Source organism: Amblyomma americanum, chromosome 10, assembly GCF_052857255.1.
Source record: "Amblyomma americanum isolate KBUSLIRL-KWMA chromosome 10, ASM5285725v1, whole genome shotgun sequence".
NCBI lineage: Eukaryota > Metazoa > Arthropoda > Arachnida > Ixodida > Ixodidae > Amblyomma > Amblyomma americanum.
The window spans coordinates 93000563-93028128 of NC_135506.1; the positions used below are offsets into that span (position 1 = coordinate 93000563).

The 27566-nt window shown below is 44.6% G+C and overlaps 1 protein-coding gene across 4 annotated transcripts in view; it reads right to left on the reverse strand.

Moving 5' to 3' along the window:
- LOC144108879 (ATP-binding cassette sub-family C member 2-like) overlaps positions 1-23584 on the reverse strand; it is a 143594-nt gene extending 120010 nt beyond the window's left edge. Inside the window, exons 1-5 of one of the 4 annotated variants that reach the window (XM_077642111.1) lie at positions 22172-22306; positions 17367-17461; positions 7414-7572; positions 1152-1286; positions 291-431 (exon numbers count right to left, since the gene is read on the reverse strand). In XM_077642111.1, the coding sequence (XP_077498237.1) occupies positions 291-431; positions 1152-1286; positions 7414-7572 (435 nt within the window). In that variant the 5' untranslated portion in view covers positions 17367-17461; positions 22172-22306. Of the gene's footprint in view, positions 1-290; positions 432-1151; positions 1287-7413; positions 7573-17366; positions 17462-21908; positions 21928-22171; positions 22307-23539 lie in introns of those variants that run through there. The other 3 variants (XM_077642109.1, XM_077642110.1, XM_077642112.1) reach the window with 3 other exon arrangements.
- Between the last annotated feature and the right edge of the window lie 3982 nt (positions 23585-27566).

Here is a 27566-nt window from a genome sequence, read left to right on the forward strand (position 1 = left end):
AGATACTCTGCTGCGTGTACAGGTGTCAAAAGAGCTACAACTGGGACTAGTTGGAAATGCATCCTTGAAGGTATTTGTGAGCGCTACCAAAATACGGAAAGGGACGAACAGCGCTTGTCTTGTGTGTTCGTCCCTTTCCGTATTTTGGTAGCGCTCACCAATACCTTCAAGGGTGTAGAGGTGTGTTACGCAGCTCAAGTGTTCATGACATCACAACTCAGTGGTTGAGCGAGTTGCTGTGCTCGCCTCGGATGGTGTTTTGAAACTCCTGTAACGCTAGCCGTACATACCGGGAGCGAGTGTGCTGGGGCACAGAAGTGAACGGCGTCGAGGACGGTGGCTGTGGCGAGACCCCCAAGCAGGGTGCAGACAAAACCGGAAGGGGGCAGGCATCGTATCCAGCGCTTCGCGAGCAATGCTGCCATTAGAACCTGCGCATGAAGTAGACATGAGGATCATGAACTATAGGCGGTCAGTAAGGGATCACCCTGGCTTCCGACAGAACGGAGATGCCAGGGGGATAGGAAATGTTGAGAAAAGCAAAATCAGGAGGCAGCGTGAACTCAAAGCTTTGAAGCCTACCCGATCAAAACGCACGACAGAATTTTTTGTCGCGCATCTGTCGCGCGACACAATTTTGTGTCGCAAGACAAGCTGTCTTGTCGTGCCTTGTGTCGTGCGACAAGGTTCTTGTCGTGGGTTCTTGCGCGCGACAAAGTTGTTTGTAGTAGGTTCTGCCGCACGACAGACATCTTTCCTGCATTTTGTCTTGCGAAGAAAGTACTCATAACAAATGACGGTGAGTAAATCAGACCCACGTTTCGACTGGTGGTCGATCTTTTTGGCCACAGGAGAGTGGCTCTAGCTACGTGAGTCGTAATCTGGAGTCCCCGGGGAGTGAAAGAACCTAAGTTTCTACGGCCTTTGTCATGACGTTCAACTTCCCTCCACGAAAGTACGATACAGCCATCGGTGTATCGTAGCACTTGACAGATATAACCTCGTCATGGACGCACTTTTCTCCTACTTTTTTCAAGGCTACGAAACAGTCGCTGTTTGTTTATTTTAATCATGTGCTTCACAATTGAAGAGGTGATTGGGACTAACTCTATATCATCAGAAAGGAGGAGGTCGTAAGGAAGAGGACGTACCAGGGAGAAAGCCATAGCGAAGTCCGCTGTCGCAGAGCGTAGAGTCCACGCGTCCAGACTATCAATCGAAAGAGCGGGTTTCAGAGTGCGACACCCAGTGGACAAAGCCAGTACAGTCGACGTGACGAGCAGCACCTAAGTCGGAGTAAAAGTCTATTAGCTTTGCCTGTTAACGAAATTGCTCAATGGCTGAGCGTCTACACAGTATTGAGCTCATAACTCCATTCATTTACATACCATCCTACTCTTCAATAGCCTAAAAGCGCAGCTCGTTCTGCTGGCTGATGACGCCTATCAGACGAGATAAGCAGCATTATTTACAATATTGCAAGGGATAACGACATGCTTCCCAAAGCAGGCAATGCTCACGCGAAGTGAGCGACGGCTTTACAAAAGTGGCAGTAGGCCCCCATGCGAACCTCTTTCTTTTTTGTTTATTCCACAGCCTCGAATAGATTGCGTGAAGTAATTCAGAACTCACGGGAATACAACTTTGTCCATAAAGTTCCGACACTGAGTTCATTAGAAAAAAATGCGCTTAACATTGAAATCACATTTCAGCGCACCTTCGAAATAGTCTCCCTTGCAGTCTATACACAACATCCAACACTTCTTGAGGTCTTGGAAACAGTTCGAAAACGCTTCTTTTGGCAGGGCTGTCAGTACATTTCTCTTATTGTCTTGAATGGCCTCCACGCTTCCCACCCAGTGACCTTTTAGGGCTCTCTCCACACGAGAAACGAGCAAAAAATCACAAGGGGAGAGGTCAGGCGAGTAAGGCGGATGAGGAACTACAGTAATCCTGTGCTTGGCGAGAAATTTTGTCACGCTGAGAGCAGTGTGCGGCCTTGCGTTATCGTGAGGAAAGCTCCATGGTCCAAATACCCATAAATCAGGGCCACGGCGCCGCAGTGCATCATGCATGTGTTGGAGCACGCGTATATAAAACTTCTGATTCACAGTCTGCCCTTGTGGGACGAATTTCTGGTGTATAAAACTTACTCTGACATCGAAAACAACTAGCAGCATCGCCTTTGTTTTGGTCTTCTGTCACCGCACCTTTCTTGGCGCCTGCGAGCTTGTGTACGGCCATTCGGCGCTCCAACTCTTTGTTTGAGGATCGTATTTAAAGCACCAAGTTTCGTCCTCAACAATAATGCACTCGACGAATGCAGCATATTTCTCTGCCTCGGAGAGCAAATCAGCGCTCACTGATGCCCGCGTGTCCTTCTGGTCCTGTGTGAGGAACTGCGGCACAAGTCTGGCATTCAGCTTTTGTTTCCCTAATTTCTCACGGAAAATTTGGTGGTTTGGTTTGGTTTATGGGGGTTTAACGTACCAAAACGGCTCAGGCTATGAGGGACGCAGTAGTGAAGGTCTCCAGAAATTTCGACCACCTGGGGTTCTTTAGCGTGCAGTGACATCGCACAGTACACGGGCCTCTAGAATTTCGCCTCCATCGAAACTCGACCGCCGCGGCCGGAATCGAGCCCGCGTCTATCGGGGCAGCAGCCGAGCGCCATAACCACTCAGCCACGGCGGTGGCGCCTAAAATTTGGTGGCATGCTGTCTTACTAATGTTGAGAGCATCTGATAGCATGCGGACTGTAATGGTGCTGTTTTTCTGTACGATTTCTCTGATCCGAGCCACGTTGTTTTCATTCCGTGAGGTTGAAGGGTGCCCCTGCCTTGTGTCGTCTTCCACCGACGTCCTCCTCAAAACGAGCCCCTTGTGCCACTCGAAAACTCGCGCCCGCGATAATGTCTCGTTGCCGTAAGCGTCACGAAGGACCTCATACGTCTGTGTGGCTGTCTTGCCAAGGTTCAAGTAGAATTTTATGTTTACACGCTGTTCGAAGTGGACGTCCATATCTTCACATTTCTCACAGTAGAATGCGCAGACGACTAGTGACAACGTATTTTTTGTAAATAGCTTATGTTAGCCCGAAAAGACGGCGCTATGCGTACGCACCAACATTTGGTTTGGGGAATCATTTCTAAAAGAAGAAAACAAATCACTCTCGAAACTTTACGGACAAAGTTATATGTAGAGCGATTTAATTTGTTTACAATACAACACCATTTTATTCTTAGAGACGTACAGGTGTGATCTGAGCCCACGAAAGCGTGGAGTGCTTCTCGTCAGGGCACTTTTTTTTTTCCGGGACGTTGTTGGCAGCACAGTCCGGTATGGGGGACTACAACTGACATTTAGGCGTTCTCCGTAAATGCATTAGGACAATGAAAGAGGAGGAATACACAACAAGAAATCATAAACTTTGGTTATTGTCGTATACCGAGAGACAAGAAAAGAAATTGCGGCTGCTGGTTACAGCGGAAATACGGGAATACAGGAAAAAAAAGCAGAAAATCGCAGACACAAAATCGACAGAATGTTGAAGTGCGCAACACAGCAGCACGAACGACAAGTAAGGGTGAGGAAAATAGATGACGCCACTTGAGTAGGGGAATAGGTAATGATATGTTGAGTGCCGAGCTGGAAACACAGGAACACTCAATTTTCTATTTTAGTTAGTTTCGAATGAGCAGGACATACCATAATAACATAATAATAACGTTTCGATGTCTGTCATAGCGGTCATGTAGGTCATAGCGAGCCCCTCAGTTCCCTTTCCTTGTCCACTCATTTTCTTAACCAGAGCCTTGGTTCTGTTAGTCTTGTAGCTATAGGTAGCACAAGGCGGTTCTCGCAAAGCTTCCGCCTTCGCTGTTCGATCCCGTTTCAGGTGGCACACGCAGTAATACAGGACGCGCTACGTCCGCCGCTATGGACGAGGCTGGCGCTGGTGAACACTCTCAAGGTTCAGTTGCATTGCACATAAATACCCCCGAAAGGCAAAGTTCAGACAGCCGTCGCCGTAGCTTATTTCTTAGAGCACCGCGAAGTTCGGAGGTCATCAGTGTGTATCCCTTGTTTTCTCCTTCTCTCTAATCAATTACTTTGAAGCGATTAAATTTTGAAGCTGCTAATCTCCCATTGATCAACAGCACCTCTTCAAACGAAAATGCACTATGCTCCTTGGTTTGGATGACGACCCCTCATTTCTCTTTCCTTGTCGGCTCAGTACTGTACTTAAATAAGCAACATGAATATTGAAGACCACAACGAGCTGCATAATAAACAACACAAAGGGTAAGGCATGTATGGAAAAGTTAGAACAGTCGCAATAAATGGAGTACAGTGACCGATGTCGTAATGCACAGGGAATGGAAGTCGGTCAGAATGAGACACTAATGCCTCACGGCACAGACTGCCTGGAACATTGAATAGACAGAGCGCGCAGCTTTCAAACAAAACATTATCACACAGAAAATTCAGTATACAATTTTTCGCTACGTAGGGAATCCCTATAAATAAAGCACAATAGACAAGAAGCGCATAAGCCGAGAACTGACACCGTCATGTCGCACCTCTGCACAATGCACGTATATACACAGCCACATCAAGTAACACAAAAAATACAGACAAAAAGGAATAACGGCAAAATCCCGGGAAAAATTGGAACTTCACGAAATATTAGAGGGCAAGTCGTTATTGAAAAAAAGCCATAAAAATAAAGTAGAAAGACATCAGGAAAACACGAAACCGCTACAATCGGTACACGGTTGAAACTGAACAAACCAAAACACTTAAACAACAGAAAACCGGAAGGATGTCGTGCCCTCATTCTCTCCTTCATTATGTCATGCTATGAGTTGTTTTAGAACACAGGTGAGCGCCGACACCAAATTTTACTTGCGCATTCTTTCATACAGGTGATGCGAAAGATAATATGAAGCATAAATCGCCACACAAACAGGATTATGCCCAGAAAACAATATATAACTCAATTTCTTCCCTCGGGTTATATTTTAAATAAGGCACTACATGAAGAACACAAAAAAGAGGACAGCAAGCAAAGGCTCATTTCGTGTTAAGAGTCGCTTTTAACTGCTGTTAGCATTCCGTTCTACCTCTTGATTGAACGCTGTCTAGCATGTTGGTCTGACGTAATGTCCAGTGAAATGTACAAAAAAACTTGGCCACTGTTGACTTATTGTATTTCAAGTTAGGGTGGCAAATCCGTTGTAGCACAGTGAACCAGTGTGTCTCTGGCTATAACACAGTTTTCCAGGCTTTAAGCTGCCACAATCAACCTCAACATAAAAGGGGTCATTCGGCTGCTTAAACAAAGAAAAGAAGAAATTCTGTAAAATATCTTTTTGTATTCGGTAATTTATGCGTTGGTATCGAGGTATACTGATGACTTCAGTTGAAAACCGAAACACAAAAGACGCAGCGGGAAACTTCACGCCCGTACCTTTTCAAAAACATGTGGGGGAGAGTGGCAGCAAAACGACTCACGGGACAGAACGAGACATCTTGTTAATAGCGCGTCCTAAATAATAAATTATCTGTCGTATTAACTTAATATAGAGGAAGCCAACAGTCACCGAAAGCATGGAAAGCATAAGAAAATGTTTCTATTTCTATTTGGTAGTGTTGATCGATGGGAAATTATTAATGTATTCATTGTATGGCTGAAAAAAGTTCATTAAAAACTACAAGAAAAAACTACCGCATTACGCAGTTAGGATCCTGATCTACGACCTGATAATTTCGAGCACGGTGCTCTACCGAATAAACTGTGGCCGCCGGCTGTGACATCTTCAACTTCCGGGGGTATATATGTTGCATGTAACCGAACCTTGAGAGAGTTGGGCAGCGCCACCATCGTCCATAGACTGAAGCTTCTTCGAAAAACCACCTCTTAGACTCTTTCTTGTCGTCTGAAATTTTTGGCTCCTTACCTTGGCATGTCACAACGATCCTCGTTTCCCGACAATTGTTTGTTTAATTGGTGATTTCACGAGAGATGAAACTGCGTAAATATTTGAAAATTTTTATTTTCTCTATTGTTTTATATAGTATGCACAAATTATTCTGTAGGCCAACAGTGTTTTTCGGTTGGCAAAAATTCTATATCTAAAGAGAAAAAACATAAACGACGTCGTGGAAACAGGGAGCGTTTTCAAGCAAGTACAGCTCAATTTCGCCAATTTGTAATGACGTAAGAATCTAGATATGAAAGCTATGATGTATTTTGCGTTCTAAAAGTACAGCTGAGAAGAAATTTATCAGGCTTATTTCCGCCATGGTGAAGAAGTTTTCGCTGGGTGGAAAAATATCGAAAACGACACGTCTGAAATTAGGCTACCTTCAAGATAGCATAATTAAGGAATATATATAAAGCAGATCTCCTTCAAACTTGCACAATATATAGGCATCGAGCTTCTAAAAGAGTGTACCAACTTTCATTGTTACACACGGTAAATAAGTACAAGAACTATTGCCCTAAATGTGGCATTTTTTTAATATAGTAGTGTTTTTTCAAACTTGAAAGGAAAAAAACCCTATCCCCAGTTTTTCCTAAAACCCCTGGAACAAGTCTCTAGAAGGAGGGGAAAAAATGCAAGAGATTATGTTGCGTTATTTTGTTTCCAACAATCCCACCAGGCGAAAACTTGTAGCTTCAAGAGCATCGGCAGGAGCGCCTAAATGATTGGGCGGTAACAGCAAATGTGCCCTCCACTGATATAATTTTTTCCTTATCCCAAGAAAGATCTTTTCCATCCAAAGAGAGCATACCTAATTACTTTTTGTGGCGGAACGCCAATCTGTTACGTAAGCAGGATTTGGTGCCACCGCTATCGCCGGGTTGAGCAACAACTGGAGGTGCAGCGATCGGAAAAAACAAATACTATCAATGTAATTTTCGGACTGTACAGTGCACCTATGAGGTTGTCTTTCAATAAAAAAAACGAACAACATCCTTGAAAGGAACGTGGAAGGGTAAAACGGCATTTAAAAGGCAATGTTTCTTTTTTAACTTCACAGTATGTGCTTGCCAAAAGATTACAAGTACACATTCTTGTTGTGTTTTAAAAGTGAAGGAGGACCTCATTTACTGACTTTGGAGTCTCTGTGATACGCAATGCAAAAGCTTTAAGAAAATGGAACAGAAGTTGAAGAAATGCCTAGCTACTCCAGCAAAGCTTTAAACTATCCAGCATTTAACCAGCATAACCAATCAACATAATTTAGCAGAAGTTAAAGAAACTATATAAAGTATTTTTAAACAGAAAATTGCCTTGGTATGCCTTGAGTGGAACGACAAAGCGAAGACACGAGTACACACACGGCTTCGTGCCCGTAATGTGGATCAAAGATTATAATAAGCTCAAATATCGCTCTACGTACTACTTGAGCAGCATCGAGCAGCGTCAGGAAAGGGCCTCGAGGAAACTTTGTGTAGTTGCCCTGGACCGTTTGCTGCTTGTGAAACAAGACCAGGACGAGGAGAACCGCGCCTTTAAGCAGCTGCGACGCTACCTCGGACGGTTGGGCTGAGTACTCCATCTGCAAGTGAAGGCACCTTGTAAGCAAAGCATGCAGCGCGAGGAAGAGCGCACGATTACAGCTCCGCCGACTGTCAGACTGTCAGAAAAGAATTCAACTGGCAATCCGAGTTAAAGAGCACGCCTTGCGAGTCTCAAGATATCTACAGTTTGTGGTCGCAGATTTGTTAACTTTTTGCTGACTTCTCATACAGTAATTCAGGGCACAGCATCTTTCACCGGCTAACTTCCACCTTTCGTTAAGGCTAATGAACTCGATTCCCACCGAATGAGAGCGTAGCAGGGGGCGGCAGAAAGTCAGAGGGATGGATGATATTTGGAAGTTTGTGAGGTAAGGGAGCATATGGGCGAGTCGTTTGCCTTGCAGTGGGCGTGTCCAATAGATGATGATGTCTAAACATCTTAGAGTAAGGTAATCTGTTTTTAATTTTTGAAATCTTTGACGACACTTTCTTATGGATTACGGTGATGTTAACGTTCTTGCATGATTCCTGTAGGTCGGAGGTCATTAGGCACCGCGTATAGGTTGTTTATGGTTTACGGGTGTTTAACATCCCTAAGCGACTCGGGCTGTGAAGGACGCCGTAGTTAAGGGCTCCGCATAATTTCGACCACCTGGGGTTCTTTAACGTGCATTGACACAGCGCAGTACGCGGTCCTCTAGAATTTGCGCTCCGTCGGAATTCGACCGCCGCGGCCGGGATTGAACACGCGTCTTTCCGGTCAGCAGCCGAGCGCCATAACAGCCGAGCCACCACGGCGGCTCAATGCGCATACAGGGTTTAAACGTCCCTAAGATCCTTCAACAAATGTGCAATTGACTGACCCTCGCCTTGTCGCTCATTCCCTTAGCATTCCATGCAACGATTTCTATATTCCACCTTCATTAAGAACAGGAGGTTCGATCCTCCCACATGTCGGCCTTCATCACTAGCACCCTGATAATTTCGGCTATTCTTATCCGTATTCGCAATGGTATTGCCGTCTCATCTCTAAACGCGTACATCTGAACTTTCGCAATTAACAATTTCCTCTCAGCCGGTCTACGGTTGCCTTCTTCTTCAGCGTCTGCTCGATTCGAAAATTCGGTTGACATTTTTCCTCGTTTATTTGAGAATGAAAGTTTTGGTTTTTTCGTTGAATATATTTTTCAAACGTCTATTTTTTGTAAGCGTGATGATATGATTTATTAAGTTTTAGGAGCAAACATGGTCGATCTTGGAGCTGTGCTTGTAACAAGAATTGCCATTGACTTTCAAAGCAATGCAAAGATTCTTAAGACAAAAACAAGTTGAATTTGACTGATAAAATCTAGTATGCCATGCTAATGTTTGATTTTTGTATTTCGCCGAGCGAGAGGCCGGACCTCACGTGGTGTGCATGCTGACGAAGCGACGAAGAACCTGCCGCTTAACCGTCTAGGTAGCCAGAACATCACACTTTTACGTGGAGCTCGTGAATGGCTTCACGTCAGTCTGCTCACGTGCACTGGAGGAGCCTATTTAACTATAAGCAATTGCTTTAAGTTGGTGACGACGCATAACAACGACACTGTACAGCGCACTTTATTTACAACGCATTTACAAAACGACGACGACAGCCGCTGTCATGCAAAGTGACCAGGAACATTAGGCCAGAGCTCGCTCCGCACAAAGCTCTGCCAGTCTCACCGGCCAAACTAGCACAAAGGGTAACGTTTCCTCGTTCTTCGGACCTGTACCAGCACCAAGCTTTTCCCAGTCAATCTTTCCACCGCGCCATCAAGAGCTGAGTCCAGTCTCCTATTTTGGCTCCAAAAAGTCACTTTACCTGTAGCACGCTGACGCCCGTGCCCACAAGGTTGTTTACGCGCGAGCAGTGCGTGCATTCTCCGAAGCTATTTGCGCACAGTTACCGCACAAACCCACACACAAACAGACAGCGGCAACCACACCGGAGCAATATGAAGCCGGGACTATGCCGCACCACTCTCTCCAAAAGTTCTCCTTTGCTGTCCGTTGAATCAAGACTTTTGTCTGGGCTAGTTTCTGCATAGCTGATTGATGTAACCACAGCACGAAAGAACGTAAGCAAGAAAACACACACAATGAAGTACTGGACAGAACTACCGGCTCTATTTTTCATTAAACCTGCACGATAATTAAATACCACTCAAATTGTACCACGTGACGCCGTTGGACAAATGATAACGGTAAGAGCGCACTGAACACGTTCAAGAGATGAGACAGCTATCAACAAAGAGCATTGTTACCTGTACGCCTTAAATCAGGACATGACAAAGGAAAACAAAATAAGAAAAAAACAGCAGCTCGTGTGTAAAACACTGCAAAACATTGTGACGGAAGATATGAAACAACAACTGAGTGAAAATTACGAACAGAAGATCGCCAGACCATCCAAAAATACGGCAGAACAAGAGGAGTCGTGAAAGATGGCTAAGATGGGCGCGAACAAAATGCAAAAGAATTAAAACCTGCTCCACAAAAGGTTAAGCCAATACGCTAAGAGATCGAGAGCAGATCCATCTACAGCCGACAATTAACATGGCGAAAAAATAAAAATAAACACTTTAAAAATCTACTGACAGCCAAAAGCTAACACGGTAAAACAATTAGAAGGTCTTTTAGCAACAAAGAAATAAAGAGTACTTTAGCGAAAAAAAAAGAAGCTAAAAAGAGGTGGAATACACAGCCGTTTAGAGAAGAACATGGACTCAGCCTCCCAATTGGTGGCTGTAACGCGAACATCGTGCACATTCCAAGAAAGGCAGTTCTTTCTCGTGCAAAAATATTGATGAGCGGGGGAGGGTAATTCGCACGTCTCCAAACTTTTCAATAAAGAAATCCTTCAATGATTTGTCCTCGCATTTTGTTCTTTGCTGTGGACAAAATCAGCGTCTTTATAGAAAAAATTGTGTTACATAGCAAGCTCCTATCACGACTGGACTACAATCGATTGTTGTCTTAACTATGATATTCTCCGAACCGGCTGTTGTTATGATTATAGCATTTTACAATCATTTTACGTTTTTTCAAAATTGTGTCAAAGTTTTTTGGGATGCACATTTTCAATCTCACCCCATGAGCACAGTGTTGCTGACCGTAATACCGACCCCTGGCTAATCCTTCGTTTTCTCATCATTTATAAGATGCAATCAATAAAGGATAGTCTTCCAGTAATATTAGATTCGTATAATATATATAAACGTTCCCGCGCCAGAAACTACCCCATTTTATCAGTTAACTGTAATTGCCTTTATTTCTAGTATTTCATGATTCTTCCACCCGCTTTCCCAAATATCTCTATTGTGATTTTTGCTGCATGTGCAGTCTTTGCCAAAAGTAACCAGCCTGGACGATTTGCTTCTCAGTCGTCTATTGAAGCTATTATGACAGCCCCAAAGCTATAAACCTCTGTATGGTAAGGAGAACCCTTGTCCTCACCTTTCGAGAGTTTTTAATCTCTAAAGAACCAATCAGAGCTCTACTATTTGAAAGAGAAGCAAACCATGCAGCCTGGTTACTTTTGGCAAAGGCAGTAAGTGTCGTCTTTTGTATGCTTGGTATATATACATGTAACTCTCATATACCATGCATAGTCTTGTATTGTTTCTCACTTAACAATTTATGCCCTGCTATGTATGAACAGGCGTCTTCATTTTAATATACTGCATTTTTCTTTGTAAACTGCCGGTTGCTGCTCTACAGAACGCCTCCGGGACTGCGACGAAGCCCAGTCAGATGTTTCGGCCCGGATAACGGTCCACTTTATAACGGGAGGTATAAATTGAATTGATCGGCAATAAGTTGCGGTATATATAATAGAGAATACTGACCCTTTTCAGTTGCTCTGTTTCAACCAAAAAGTCCAACACTCCCGCAGGTCGTTTACCTTACGCTTAGTGACAAGGTTTGACAGTTGTATTCGCTCTATCCTATCTATGGGCTTAAGACTTTCATACTTCGGCCTTTCTTAATGACATCTTTAACCTCCTGAGAGAGCTTGCCAGTATGTGCCTAGCTACTTCCTGCTTCTATTTCCTGTTGCGTAATGATATTTGTAACATTATCATTCGATCCGGGACACTAAGATCTTAAGTCACCGTTAAAACGCTATATCTGACCTCGAGCTAAATCCTGAACTCCTCCACTCTCCTCCTCAACGCTACGTCGCTGATGGCATTTCTTACTACTCTCCAATCTGCTGTTTTGAAATATGACACCTCACCTTCGAGCATCTCCGCATCCTGCAGTAATCCATAATGCCCTTAAAAATAGGGTGCAATCGTAAATCTCGCCTATTCGGGTCTTTCAACTACTTCTGGTCCTCCCGTTTGCAGAAGAAGACATTCATGATGTGTACACTTTTTGTTCTGCATACACTATTAATAAACACACCGTGCTATTGCAACAACCTATGGCATAGTTTCCCACTGCCTTGTTGCCAGCCTGCTTCCTACCTTGGCATTCCAGCTGCCGATCAGGACACTTTAACTCGTTTTACTCTACTCATTGCTAATTTTATGTCTCCTTATAATATTTCGCCTTCCTCGTCATAATCACCAGATGAAGGTGCACAAGCACCTTACTCCACAAAATAATTACTACTAATCCCCTGTATTTCACCCACTAATCCATTTTGCATTTTTCAAAAAGATATGGCGTTGCAAGCACAAACGCTAAAAGACGAGGAAACGAAGGACAGGCGCCTGTCCTTCGCCTCCTCGACTTTTTGTGCGTGTGCTTGTAGAGCCATGTCTTTTTCAATAATTCACCTTAATTCATTTTCTGAGGCGTACATACTTCAAAAATTTGGACGGTCGCTTGTAGTATTGGAGGTGGGCCATCTAACAAATGCTACCGCATTTCCTGCTTTGAGAATGTGGTTAAGGAGGTCCCACGATTTTTGCCTCTCTGTCGTATTAGCGTACTGCTGCTTCGCACATCAGTGTAATGTATTTTAATCGGCGTGTCATATTGAGTTCGCCATGCATATTTTTGTCTGAAATGTAATCCTCGGGCACTTATTTTTTCTGCTATTAAATTATTGTTCCTCTCACACTCACACTCTGCGAGCCTCTGCGAGACTAATTCATAACCTGCCTTGTGAGCTGCGAAAGCTGATCACAAAGCCGTGACCCACTTCCGTCACTCGGAAGGTGTTTTTCCAGATTCATCACGGAACACTTGCCAGCCAGACTATCTCGGGGTGCGCGGTACTCTGACAATGTGACACGGTTTTCCTGGCCATGACAAATCACTGCATGGGGAACTAGTGCGCTCAAAACCGCGCCAGCCATGACCACTGGCGGACAGGACCACGCTGTAACGACATTCCGCATCACATCGCAGCCGTCACCTGTTACACGAGGGTTTTTGATGTAATATAAAGAAATTAAATGCGCACTACTCTGATTCAGAGACATACATCCAGGCTATTCTCACAGAAAAATTGTATTAGTTATACCTACACGCCCCCCTTGGCTAAGTTCTGTGGTGGGAGCCCACCTTCCGACAGCGGCCCGAAGCCATTTTCTGTCACCCCGGTAGTGAAGGTTATTGCAGTCGGTATGAAAAAGAACTACTCCTTTGTATTGCAGGGAGAAGAATCAGGGTTGTTTTTACATGCAGTCTTGTGGATGTGCAAACACAAAGGAAAGCAGAAAGGAAAGTATTCAAAGCCAAGGAGCCATAACTACACATACCGTACCAGACATCGCGGCATTGTAGCGGGTATTCGCCCGCTACTTTGTTACTCAGAAGTTTCGGAGGCTAACTCTGCGGTGCTCTGCGGCTTTTCCTCCTGATATTGGCTTCTTTTCTATTGCCTAAAATAGGTAGTATCTGGTTTTCAAAGCAACGGTATTATGGTTGATGATGGCCGTCACTACAGAAGCATCGCAAGAGAACACCCATGCAGGGGTTTCGCCAACTCCACTTTATCAGCATGACGAAAGCTAAAGGCTTCGTTTCTGCGCATGCTAGGTATTTTACAACGGTGATCACAAGCGATGTATACTTCGATGCAGAAGTGGTTTAAAAGCTCGGTTTTTACCATAGCACGTGCCGTCAACTTCCTGCACTCGACTCAATAGCACCTCGCACCGCGCCGCAGTCATGTGGTCAAGTGCGTACGCGGAGTTCCGTGGCATCTATCACTGGCCGTCAATTCTTTCGTCTTCATGGGCGCGATCCGGCCTGTGAGTGTAAGTGGCAACGAATGCGTAAGACCTTTCCCTACCACTTGCGTTATATTTTTTTTTTTGACGCACTGCCACTCGGATTTACAGGAACGAGCAACTTTTTATGCCTCGAACAGATGATTTGGGCGAGTTGGTATTCCATGAGCGGGAAATAAGGTTTTTGGACGCAAGATAACGACGCCGCTGTTGTCACCTTCAACAGTTGTCAGCATATATCTGTTCATATGATTGTCGTCCTGCTTTCTTTTGTTTGTTGTGCCCGGTGTATATATTTTTGCTGGCCAAGCAATAAAGCTTCAGTTGAAGATCAGCGCTCCTGTTTGTGTTCTTCCTAGATCCCCTTCTTTGTGCTGTCTACACTAAAGTTTTGATGCCTTGGTGATCAAGTGACAGTAACTTGAGAAGTGGCACATCGCCTGAATGAGGGTAGGGAACCGTCGTTCTTGATTATGATGGTGTTCGACTTCACGTTCATGCCGATAAAAATCAGGGAATTTCGAAGTGCACAAGAAGTTTCATGCTCGCAGGGGAAAATACGCGTTGTGATGCAGATCGGTTAAGAAATTCACTCCTCCCAAACTACTTGGAATTTCAGATATACTCAACGTAGCCCCTGTTCAGATGCAGCCTGCCCTCGGCAGATACTACCTGAGGGTCGAACTATGAAGTTCACTCCTCGAATCCCTATCATGGCTTCTACATAGTGCTCGCCGCAGACTGAATATATAAAACTGTGCGGGGTACGATCACCAGTGCCACCGGCTACCCACAGGTAATACTACAGGTACCACCTTCCCATTGGTCTTGTGCTCAGATTTTCGGGGGCGAAAAGCTTGGAAATGGGTCTTTGATTTCATCTTGTGTTGACCAAAGATACATCGGGTCATGGAGCTCTGTGGCTAAAGCTGCCCTTACGGCATTCCTATCCATCACCGTCGTCATCATTAAACTGGAATACTGTGCCATGATTATTTCCGGATTTCTAAATTAACCGTACCCTGTTTTCACTCTACGCAGTAAGTAAATTCCAATTAGTGCTTCAGAGTTTTTAGCGCGCGATAATTATTGTTACAGCGACAGCTGCGAAGCGCCCTTTCTTGGGGTTCGCGTTGATTTTGTAGTAGTAGTATGTCGTAAAGCCGTCGGCGTAACCAGTGCTTCGTTTTCATTGCAAACTGTAGGGTTTGGCAGTGTTGTTAGTGCTAAATGCGTCGGCCGCGATCAGACAGTGATGCGACATCGAAGCCACGCGTGTTGCGTGGGCAGGAAGACCTTTGCACTGTGGCTGTCATGTATCTTGCCTCCTGTGCTCGCCGCGTCCTCCTTGTCCGACTCGCGTTCTCAGTTCTGAAGTAGCACTCAATAAACAAACTGGTTGCCTTTCTTCCGGCTTGCGTCTTCTTCGCATAACTGCTGGCCACGAGGATGCTAACGACACCTGCGTAAAGCAGAGATAAGGAAGTTTCGCTTCTCAGGTTCTCGCTGCGCGAATACAAATTGCAGGGTAGCCCAAGGATGCAGTCGCCAGTAATGCAAGTTGTGGGGTTACTTGGCCAGGTAGAGCCACCTGACGACTCCTTCAGCGAATGGACTAACATAGCGAATGGACAAGCAGGACTAACAGCCAGTCACGCTCCTTTATTTCAGCCAGGTGCCGGAAGAAGACAAAAAATGCATGCATTCTTGAGCTTCATCAGACCAAAGATCTACAGCCTCCTCAAGTCACTGATCGCACCAAATCTAACGTTGCGAAAGAGATTGGACGAGCTGCAGAGGTTACTTGGAGATCATCTGGTACCCAAGCCGTCCGTAATTAGTGAGCGATCTAAGTTTTACCATCGCTCACAGCTTGAAACTGTGTCAATTGCAGAGTTCGTCACATATTCGAGAGTACTTCCTCAAATATGCAACTTGGCTGCATTTATTGATCAGGCTGTGAGAGACGAATTCGTCTGTGGCCTGCCGAGAGTTCACATTCAAATGGAAGATAAATAATTGATGTTTCAGAAGGCTATCGAATGAGCCGTGTCATGAAAAGCACGGGCGTAGGGCACAACAGTGCAGGTTCTCTTCTGAGTTGCACATGATGCGTTCTGAGTTGCATTTGATGAAGAACCCAAGACAGAGGCAGAATTTTGCGAGTGAATGCACGGGAGGAAGACCGCCATCGAAGGTTTACTTCCAATGCAGTTCACCAGAGACTGCTCGCACGCGTCATCTACGTGTTGCCACATATTCAGCGCGTATGCCAAGCGGACAAAAATTCTCGGTCATCAAAGAGAGGGAAGAAGGAAATTAAATTATTTCCGAGTACAGCAGTGTGTCTCTGAACGGGGTGAGCAGCCCGTCTCAGAAGACAATACTGCTCTGCCTAATGATCAAGAGAACTACGCTAAGCCCGGAGCTGGACACAGGAGCAGGTCTCTGTGATATCAAGAAAGCAGCAACGTGAGGGATTTCCGCACCTGAATATAAAAGCGTTGAGCATGTGACTTCGATCCTTCAATGACGCCCTTGTGCGGCCCGCAGATGTGATAAACGCTGATGTTTAGCACAACGAACCCAGACACATTTCTTTCCTATTTAGTTCTTCGAGCAAGCTGGTCCGACACACCTGGGTGGGCAGTGGATGGAACATGTTCATTTGGATGTAAATGTAGTCTTCTAATGAAATAAGCTCTCATCAACGCATAGCTGACTGGCGCAGAAACGGCGTCCGAGGTGAGAAAACTCTTGCAGAAGTATCGTGAGCTCTTTAAAGAAGAGATAGGATGCATCAAGGCATAAACAGCAGAACCGTTTCTTTAAGATTACCCCATCTGAAGTTTCTGAACACAAAACATTTTATCATATGCATCTCATTTAGCGCAAAGTACACATCAGAGAAAAGAAAAACACGAAAGCCGAAACACGGGCGCTAATTACAACTGATTTATTTAAGGAAAGAACAAAGCATATATATGTTCACTGGGCTGCCCAGGCGCCACCTTGCACAGGATTTTGGAAATAAGCGCGCAGGAAGTTAACAGACGAGTTGTGAAGGGAACTTTATCTATTAAGTTGTAAGATATAGGTAAAGAGGTAAAGTGTCTTTCATAACCCATCTGTTAACTTCCTGTGTGCCCATTTTCAGAATCCCTTCCAAGCTGGCGTCTGCGCAGATCAGCGAACATATGTATGGCATATTCTTCCCTTGGACAAACGTTGTGAGCAGCACCCGTGTTTCACCTCCTTTGTTCGTTTCTTTTGTCTGGTGTATTTTTGCGACAAATGAGATGAATATAATCACTGAAAACCAACTAGCCCCACCAGTTAACTCTTCTGGCGCCAAGTGTGCCTTCCGCTCTTGTTCCTTCTCTCGAAAAAGAGTTGGGAAGGACAGAATCGATGGGTATCATCACATCGATCGCAACAAGTGAACCTGCAACGCCGGTAGTTCAAGTAATTAACAAAGATGAGAATATTCGCCTGATTACAAGACAATAGTTAGTATCATGCTCTATAGAGAGCGATACCCATTACCACCTCTGTAAGAAATCTCTGCACTGGTTAGAGGAGAAAAAATTCGTTAGTTGGACCTAAGTAAGGCCTACCAGTTCATTTCACTTGCTGGCTCTTTACGCAGCATACTGGCCTCGCGAAGAACAGTTTGCTTTGAACAGGTTGCCTTTTGGTATTTCCCCTGCGCCTGCATTTTTTCAGAGAACAATGGATACAAAGCTCAAAGACCAGAAGGGTGATGCATGTCATTTGGGCGGCATCTCAGTGGCTTCAAAGTCGAGAGCAGAGCATCTTCAGACTTTGGAAGAACTTCTTAAAGATTCGCTCAAAAAGGCGCGCAAGTGAAGGCTCAAAAGTGTGCATTTCAGTTTGACATCGTTAAACCAACAGTAGAAGAGTTTGCCCAGCCAAAGCAGTTCACGCAATCCTGCCAGCATTGGTCGACTTCTCGTACCTTAAGAGTGCGAGATTTCGTTTCGGTTTAAAACTACAGAGGTAAGTCGAAGTGGGTTGAGGCCTCCGTGATGGGAGCACAACATGGTTCCTGGTGCAGCGGCCAACATTTAAAGTTACCGTGCAACTCGGGGGCCACTTCGTACGCCCGCAAGTATCCACGGAGATTGCAAACATCACCTGTGCGTTATACGCCGCCATAGAACTGTTGTACTGGCTGCTCATTTAAGTTGGAGGAAATGTGGAGTTGGGCAGTGCTGTCTGTGTTAAATGCGTCCGCTGCGTCCGAACTGTGATGCTACAACGAAGTCTAGGACTCGCGCGCTGGGTGGACAGGAAGCCGTTTGTACTGCACCTGTCCTGCATCTCGCCTCCCGCGTCCGCCTCGCGTTCTCAGTGCAACACGCAAATAAACTATTTACCTATATACGTGGTGCTTCTTCGCACAAAGGGAACCTCTAGTAAAGTGACTGCCGTGGAAGCTGGAAGATATGACGGGAGCTTAAGTAAGTAAGTAAGTAAGTAAGTAAGTAAGTAAGTAAGTTCTTTATTCCAAGCATGTGTACATATTTGAGAGGGGGAGGGCAAAAGGCATATTAAGCCTGACGAGGCCCGTCCCTCCTGGTGCACCTGGCACAGCAACACAGCGTAACATGTAACATATAAGCGTAACATGTAACAAATAAATTAACACAAACGAATTACAATGGCAAGGTTACCACAGACACGTAAAAAAATGAAACAAAATAAGTAGTCATTTACATCATTGATTAGGAACATTTTCACGAGTTTAAGTTTATGAGTGTTCTACTAAAAGCATTTCTGTTAATTTATTCTTAAACAAGCACTCATTTCTGTATTTATGGATGAGATCTTTTATATGTTTATTAGAATTTAGAAGAACTGTTATCTGGTATATCGTAGTTTGAGAGCCATAATTTGTTCTTAATCTGGGCAGCCTGGTACAATAATCTCTTAGCTGGTATTTTTGGTGTTGGTCAGTGTGCATGATGTGTGAAAGTGTACCTCTGTAAAACAAGTGGTGAGCATGACTGGCAAGCCGCAGTGTATTTAGTTTATAAATATTTATTATCTTTAAGCTGCCCCAAAGTGGACCTGTGGTCTTTAGATAAGAAAAACCCGCAATGACTCTGATCGCTCTTTTTTGTAACAAAAAGAGTGATTTCAGATTTGTGCCCGATGTGCTGCCCCAAACTAGAAGGCAGCAGTTAAGATGAGATTGCACAAGCGCAAAGTAAAGTTGTTTTTGTAACCAAATTGGAAGAATAGACCGAAATTTATTGATGATGCCAATAGCGTGCTACTTTTAATCGTACAGAGTTTATGTGGTCATTTCAAAACAACTTTTCATTAAAATGACTCCGAGGAACCGCACGACTCAGCACGCTGGATAACATCATTTCTAAAAATAATACTTTGTTTTTGTTCTATGTCTATAACTTTGTTTTTAGGTTTAAGGGTGCAAACTTTGTTTTATTGACATTTAATTCTAACCTATAAGCGCTTAACCAATCAGAGAGCTCGTCCAGCCAAAGATTGCATTTCTTAGCTGTAGTTTCAATATGTTCTCCACTAAAAAAACACATTTGTGTCGTCCGCATATAGTATCATTTCAGGGGTGTTTGGTATATTGACAATGTCATGTATATGTATGAGGAAGAGAAGTGGCCCGAGAATGGAGCCCTGTGGCACGCCAGTAAGTATTAAGCCGTATTCCGAAGGAATACCGTTAACAATAGTGCACTGGTTTCTCGATTCTAGATAGCCAGAAATTAGTTGGAGTGCAGTACCACGTACTCCAGAAAAATGAAGTTTGCTAAGGAGTACTTTGTGATCAACAGAATCAAACGCTTTCCTAAAGTCTAGGAACAAGCTGAGTGTTACCAATTTATCTTCAATATTATTGAGTAGTGTGTGTTTTATATTTAATGAAGCAGTTTCTGTTGATTCCGTGCTGCGCACTTACTATGACTGAGAATTTCTCTAGAAATTTACCAAGCGGGTGTTAATAACTTCTTCAGCAATTTTCGCAAACACAGACAGGACAGATATTGGACGATAGTTGTTAAGATCATTCTGGCAACCTCCTTTCTGTATAACTACTATCCATGCATGCAACTTTCAGCTGTTGTGGAAAATTACCTTCTTTCAGCATTAAATCACAAATATGTGGAAAAACGAGAGCTATGATTGTACAAACTGCCCTTACAGTTTGGGCTTTAAGAAAGGTGCTATCCGAGGGTGGATATCACGGGAAGCGTCCGACAGGTGGTTACTGCGGAAGAAAGAGGGCCTCGAGAAAGTGTTGGAATCCCAAACCATGTGACGGTTGCCACGCAAAGAGGAGGGTATGGAGAGAGCGTAGGAATGCATAACCGGAAGGTGGCTACCGTGAAAGGAAGAAGGAGGAAATCGCTAAAACAGAGGGATGTATCAAAATCAGCCTGTGGCAGTTGCTGTGACATGCACCCCCAAGGAACCCGGGTCTGCTAAAATTAATACCTTAATAGTCCCCCGTAGGGGCATTACGTAATGGGTTGGTTTTAATGCATAGTGCGTAAGTATAGTGGCAAATAGCCATTGAGCACCATGGTGGGTTACAAGTTGAAAAAATAAAGATCGCGAGGTGTTAGCAGTGATGTCGCGAGTCAAACCGTTCCACTCTGTGGCGGTTCGGAAGAAAGAAGAGGCAGTGAAAATGGTGATCCGGGCACCTGGGCGCGCAGCTTGAAGCGGATGGCTTGTGCGACGTGATATGCTTGCGGTTGCTGCGTTGTGTTATGCTCTATTGATTGCAGAAAAAATGAACTTGTGATTAGGGAGGCTGGAAATGCACCGTCGACATGTTAACTTTGATAAGCCGGATTCGTATTTTAGAGATGACATGGAGACGCCATATTAGAATAAGGCGTGAATAATAGCACCACCTTTAATTGATTCTAATCCGTCGGTGAGATATGCTTGATGCAGGTTCCAGATTGGTGACGCATATACGAGTTTCTGTCTAAGACGAGAGGCATGGACAAGTATTTTCGCGTGTGATGGGGCGTTCCGTAGATTCCATTTCAGGAAACGAGGGTTTTTCTTTACCTGGCGAGCTAAGGTTAGTCATCGGTGGCGCTGCAGGCCTAGGGCGACGGACTGGAGAGGAGAGCTACTTGATGAACGAGTGTGCCACACAGGTATCAAGTCGCTCTAATATTCCGCACTTCAAAATATCGCACAATAAAAGTACCTAAGCAGCTGTCGCTGAATCAAGGGTTGCACAGTGATACCCGTCCTCTCAATTTTTTCTCGCATATTAACCGTATATAACCGGGTCATACTTTACACAGCCTATTAGCCCATTAGTGGGCCACCAACCGCAGCTGTTTCGATGATGCTGTTCTGCACAGGTGTTTTCTCCCGTCGCTCAGTTTGTTTCATTGCCGTGTATATTGTCGGTGCGCGTATCATTTAGCCGCTGATAAATGTTTCATCCTTTACAGCATTAATTTTTGCTTCTTTTATACCAAAAATGCTTTCGTTTATTTTCAGTTCTTGTTTCTGGGGTTTAAAAACTTTCCTTACTCATTTAGCATCCTGTTCTTTGCTATAACTGCGGCAAAGAGATTGAGGAATCAAAGAAGAGAGATAATGAAAAACCGAAAATTCGGTGACACCTATGCTCCGCCTTAGCGGTATGACGCGATAACGTTAACGGCTTGTTTGACCTGCATCGGGTCCCCTTTGCATACTACTTCCCAAACATGAACACTGTTCTTTTCTTTCCGCATAATGCAATGTATTACCTCTCACCCAATCGCAGCACTCACATTCCACGGATATTTACTTGTTTTAAATCATTTTTAAGTTTAGCCGCCGCGGTGGCTCAGTAGTAATGGCGCTCGCTGCTGACGCGAAAAACGCGGGTTCGATCCCGGCCATGGCGGTCGAATTTCTATGGAGGCAAAATTCGAGAGGCCCGTGTACTGTGCAATGTCAGTGCACGTTAAAGAACCCTAGATGGTCGAAATTTCCGGAGCCCTTCACTATGGCATTCCTCATAGCCTAAGTCGCCTTGGGACGTTGAACGCCCGTAAACCAACCAAACCATTTCAGCGCCTAGCATTATAACAGTCTTTCGTTGCCCCTTCTAGAACAGTAAAGCACGGTGTCACCTATGCCATGCGACATTCTGCTGCGAGGTGCCATTCTTGGTGCTCTGTGGCTGAGACACTCAAGAGTTCTGCCCTTCAGCTTCGGTCTTTCCAAATTGGACGCCAGGCGTGCACGCGTCTTGTCCAATGCCCTACTACGTGTGTACAAATTGTGCTCTTCCCTCGATTATGCGCTACCGATAAGAGCCGACGTTCTGTTCCGACATGAAAGATAAAGCTCGGCAAAAATGAAAAAAGCGGCGTTTTGCTCTATCACTGCTTACCTCGCCGGTCCCTTTTTTCTGAAGTTCGCTGCACAATTCGCCGTTCCAAAGCTATCCGCAATCGCTTTAACGCGAGCAACACGACGGCTACAAAGTTGGTATGTCGCGCAGCTGTTCTCAGTGCCGGCATCTGATACAGCCGCAAAAATATGTCAGCTGCACAACTCGCCTCTCGAGGTCGCTATGGCTCAAGCTTGTTTCTGCTTGCAGCGTGACAGTAAATCACCGTCATCGTTCCAGAAAACAATAAGGAGCCTTCTGAAATATCTACTAGGGGCCGAAAAAAGTCCGACCACGTCACATAAGCAGCATATTTATGATGAGAGAGACAGAATAAGCTTTAGTGACAAAAAAGTTTTGAGAGTTGCTTGTCGATCAGAAGGGTAGGGTCCTCACGCCAGAAATCCAATGTCCATAGCTGCTTCATGAACCTGGTCGCTGAGCTTTAGCTGATCTTACAAGAATACGAAAAGTCAATTGAACCTACCACTGATGGTAAGACGTACTATCATGAGCAATATGAGCAGGAACACGGGAACGCGTGCCGGGTAGCCTCGAACCCTACTTGAAGCGATATGTGGCGGCCGACTTCAAAAGCAAAGTGGAAAGGGAGGTGCGTTATTCCATTTTTCAGAAACTGGCCATGCAACAGAACCCATTCCACAGTGTTGCGAAAAGCAACCGCCGTGCATCGCCCCAAGGAAGGTTCCAACGCTATCTGCCACGCGTTCCCGTGTTCCTGCTCATATTGCTCATGATAGTATGTGTCGTCTTTTAAGTGCAGGCCTCTCCGCACAGCCTTGCGAAACGTGAACAAATCGACAGGCTTTCAGTAAAGGTTGAACCTTGTTAGACGTGCGAAAGCACAATTTGGCTTGAGTTGCTTTGGCATCGGCGGATACTTGCAGCCGTTGCTCGCGCTATACAGCGGTATCTTCTATTTACGTAGCGAAGCTTCTCAAATTTTGCACACCTTCCGGTTGCCTAGCTCGGGGAGAGTAACAAGAAATGCCGTATGCATGGCACCGCATACCGTCTCCAGATTTTTCAGATGCCACAATTGATCACATACGTGGCGCGGATAGCCGAGCCGATTTTGCACAAACTCACTTTTAAACTTTGCAGTAGCAGCGCGTGAATGGCCAACCGCATTTCAGTTTACCCTGCGCTCATTCAGCTCCGAGGTGAGATGTCGGTGGAACTGCACACGCTGTAGATCTTGTCTAGCATGCTGTCGATTTCACTGTTTGACAAGGCGAATGGCTCTCTGTTGCAGAGTTCCGAGTGCTAACGCGGCCTGGCGCTTCAGTCACTTATTGCAAATTCTTCACTGCGTTTAGCCACGTCCTCGGGCATCTGTAGACTCACGGTGCCGTCGTCTTCTTTCTGGTTGTACATCAATGCGATGTAGTCGGCGAAACTCCTCCTTCGATATGTTAGACGGACCCGACTCGATTTCCATCCTGGAGTGCTTTGCTTTGCTGGTTCTTGTGTGTTCGCGCCGATGATGAAAGACGATGTAGGTGGCGTTATGCAATGTGAACAGAGATATGGGTCATGCTTCACACAGACTCGATAAGCCGAATGGACCTCGTGAAATGCTGGTTTCGCACAAAAAAATGTGCTACTTGCGTCACACCAGGGGCAGGTGTCAGGGTATTGGGTAGGATACGTTTCGCTGTACATATGAAGGTTTCGAAATGAGTTTTTTTTTTCCTGTCTGGCGCCAGGCTACAGCATATGCTGTGCTTAGCTTATATGCGATGACATGTATAACTCTTGCACTGTGCACAAGACACAGGGCTAGCCAGTAACAAACAAAGACGAGACGCAGTTTTTCCCACGGAGGTCGTATGTCATTCAGCGATGGCACTTCCCTAAAAACCAAGTTACCTTTCTGTATTAGCATCCAACTTTAAAAAAAATTAAGCGAAGGTTTAGCACGGGCAGATATGAGCAGACAAAGCGAAAACTTAAGGTTATGCGTAGTTATACTTGGCTAAGCTCAGCCTTGCTTGAATGGCTTTCAGATCGCTTAGTCAAGCCATGTCGCTTAGTCAGGTATTCAGCCTGCCGCCTATTCCACATTTGCCTCGCAGTCACTTCGCGGGGCGTCTTTGCTGGAAAATCCGTGGCAATTCGGCCGTTTTCATGGCAGCAAAGCTCTTTTTATACCAACCGAAAAACACGAGTGCGGCGAGGACGGCAGTACGGCGCAGCTGGAACGTAGTGACGTCATGGCGGTCACGTGATGATGCAAAACACGCCGGGCGAGCTACGGAAGGGAGTAGTAAAGCTATCGCAGTTGGCAAGAGCGGACTACTGCTGCGTCACTCCGCCAATAAAAATCACAGTCTGGGTAAATGAAATCAGGTGTTTAATTTTTCGTTTAAATAAACAATTAATAGTTATTCAAATATGCATTAGAATTAGGTGCTGTGAAAAGCTATTTGTGAGTCACTAGAGAGGCCTTGGTAGCACACAATAGCATATTCAAAAAGGAGAAGCGTGTAGCGATCATAAAAACGGATGGAGGCTCTCTTCAGAAATAACTTGCATTAAACTATAGTTCAGGTACGTAACGCGAAAGCAAAATAACCGATAGTTGTTACGGGTAACAGACAGCGTTCGAAGGGAAGCGTAGCAGGGAGCGGCAGAAAGTTAGGCGGGCGGATGAGCTTAAGCAGTTAGCTGGGATAAAGTGGCAGCCCCTGGCACAGAACAGGGTTGTTTGGAGAGATGTGGAAGAGGCGTTTGTCCGGAAGTAGGCGCAGTCAGTCTGGTGATGATGATACTTAAGACAGGAGAAAGAAGCGTAAGGAAGGACAGGTGAATGCGAGAAGGGCTGACTAGAACTCGGCGCGCGCCGGGTCCATGTTTTTATATGGTGATTGATCTGGTTCCAGGTTCAGTTAGTTCTCACTATATTCGTTGTTAGAACAAAGAACTTTTTTACAGCTAGGATTTTCTAAATTTGACCAAAGTACGCTCGACTGGGGAAGTTATTGTCCATTGAAAGCGAAGTCTGTAATGCACAACCAGGCAAAGAACATTTGAAGAAGGAACACTTCAGCGCTGTTGTCTGCTGTTCTGCTACATCCTTCATGCTTACGCTTGTACATTATGCTCCACGTAATTACACGTAGTTTGCATCTGCTTTGTTCTTGGGGAATACGCTGATTGTTGGAAAAATATTTCGTCGCTTATAAAATCCGGCCATAGGCGGAAGGGATGTGACGTAGACTGGGTTATTCTCATTGGTTCTAGGGAAGTGACCTAAGCATACAGCATAATTTCCATTGACTGAGGTGAAAAGACGTCACCAGACCGTTAAGTGACGTCGCTGCGTAAGGCGTCCACAGCTAACGGTATCGTATTGCGAAGATATAATATTATTACATGTCCCAGTCCACGTCAAGTGTAAAAAAAAGCATGTTGCGAATTAAGGGGATGCCTTCAGAAAAACAAGGGGGTGTTAGCATCTCTCGCGGCGTAGTGGGGTATGTACGGAAATCAGACTGGTTGTGGGGGCGTGACGAGGCTGCAGAAGTGATCTATGACTTACGCACTTCGAAAGACGTCCTATCGTGATGAAAGATTTCCTGGATAGTTTGAAAACCATACTGTTTCTCTGTACGCTCCGTTGCCGGCTTCTTTGGATAAAACAAATGAAACTGCCGAGATGAACCAATTAATTTTATTTTCACCAAAATATAATATACAAGGGGAAAAAGAGGGGTAGGAGAAAAAGCTGTATAATAGCAGCTTGACAAAGCCCCATCCACGCTGGCAACAATGACAGCACTGTAACAGTTCAATTTTTGTTCATTTTACAAGGGAAAAATCACCGTGCAAAAGAAAATATAAAAGTGTAGTCTCTAACTACACTAATCGTCGTTAGCAAACAACTGCATTGTGTCAGCTTTTTTAAGTGCCGTAATGTCTATATCTTGCTTCGCGAAGTCACTGAGTGTGCGGGAGAGTGTGTATTCCACGCGTTGGCGACCATAACTTGTGCGCGTTACAGCAACTTTCCAAGGCACTTTATGGCGATGAGGGTATACGCATTCTTGTTTGCGGAGATTAGCGAGTGGGAGGAGTGTATCTAACTTGCCCTGTATCGCTCTAGTGTAACTTTTTATTAGTTGGTACTTGCATGTGTTATCGGCTTTCATTATTTTGTATTTGTAGAACAGAGTTTTAGTATGCGCGTTGAATAGAGCAGTTTCTTGCCCGAAAAGCTTTTTTTTTGTAGTAAGATTAAATTATTTAAACTTTGTGCACTAGTATTTTCGCACACCAGTGTGCAGCAAATGAGCACGGAATGGAACAAGGAATTATATAAAAGTTGTTTATTTTGTCAGGAAATAAAAGCGATTTTTACTGACAATGCCAAATACCTTTCGCGCTTTTGAGCAAAGATGATCGACATGGTCGTTCCAAAGCATGTGTTCAGAGAGAACTCCAAGTGTTTTCACAGATGTCTCTCTATTAATTTCATACAGACCAAGAATAATGCTTCAGGCATTTCAACACATTTACTGGGTGCACGGAACAAATCACATTTTGTTTTTGATTAGTTTAAGAAGAGGTTGTTATTTTCAAACCACTCCTGCAACCGAAAACAAACCAATCTGGCGAGTGGTAGAATACCGGCTAGATATTTTCCTAACTAGAGGTTACAAGTACAGTCATAGACGGTGACTTTTAGGAGGCGCGATGATGTGGCGTTGGAATTAATGAAGCGTTGTAAGGCACATGCACTGAAGCTTTAAGTTTCCGGCAGTGCAGTGAAAGCTGCAAGCGTGAAGCGACGGTTTCTATTGTTATACCACTGCATACTGGATACCGTTTAAAACTACTCTAATTAACCTCATTATAAAACACATAACGGTTATCAAGATAAAGTGCTGCAAAAGTGCGCCCTAGTTCAATGGGCGGCTGCGAAGAGCTAATATTACGAAAAAACGTTTGTATCGGCAGGCGGTAGCTAACAGCCTATTAAACACATCAGAAAATTACAAAGTGATAAAAATTGCCAGAAAATGCTTAAACCTACTTGTCGTCAGTTTTATAGTGACGTTTTGCCAACCATGTTGTCATGTTGTCTAATAACCCCCGTACGTTTTGAAGCGTAATTACCCTCATTCGCGTCCTGATTCTTCCTAGACAAGTTCTAATGGTGACCGGCTGGACGATGCCCATTCAGCTCAGCTCTTTAATAATGCTTTCTCATCAGTTTTCACTCAATAAGTCATCACCACCTCTCCAGTTCTCAACTTAATTAACAATTATTCTATTCCCCCAATAGTCATTGGCGAAGATGGTTTTCTTTCTTTGTTAAATAATCTTAAAACTACCGCAAGCGCGGATCCACCGGCCTTTTACCACAAAA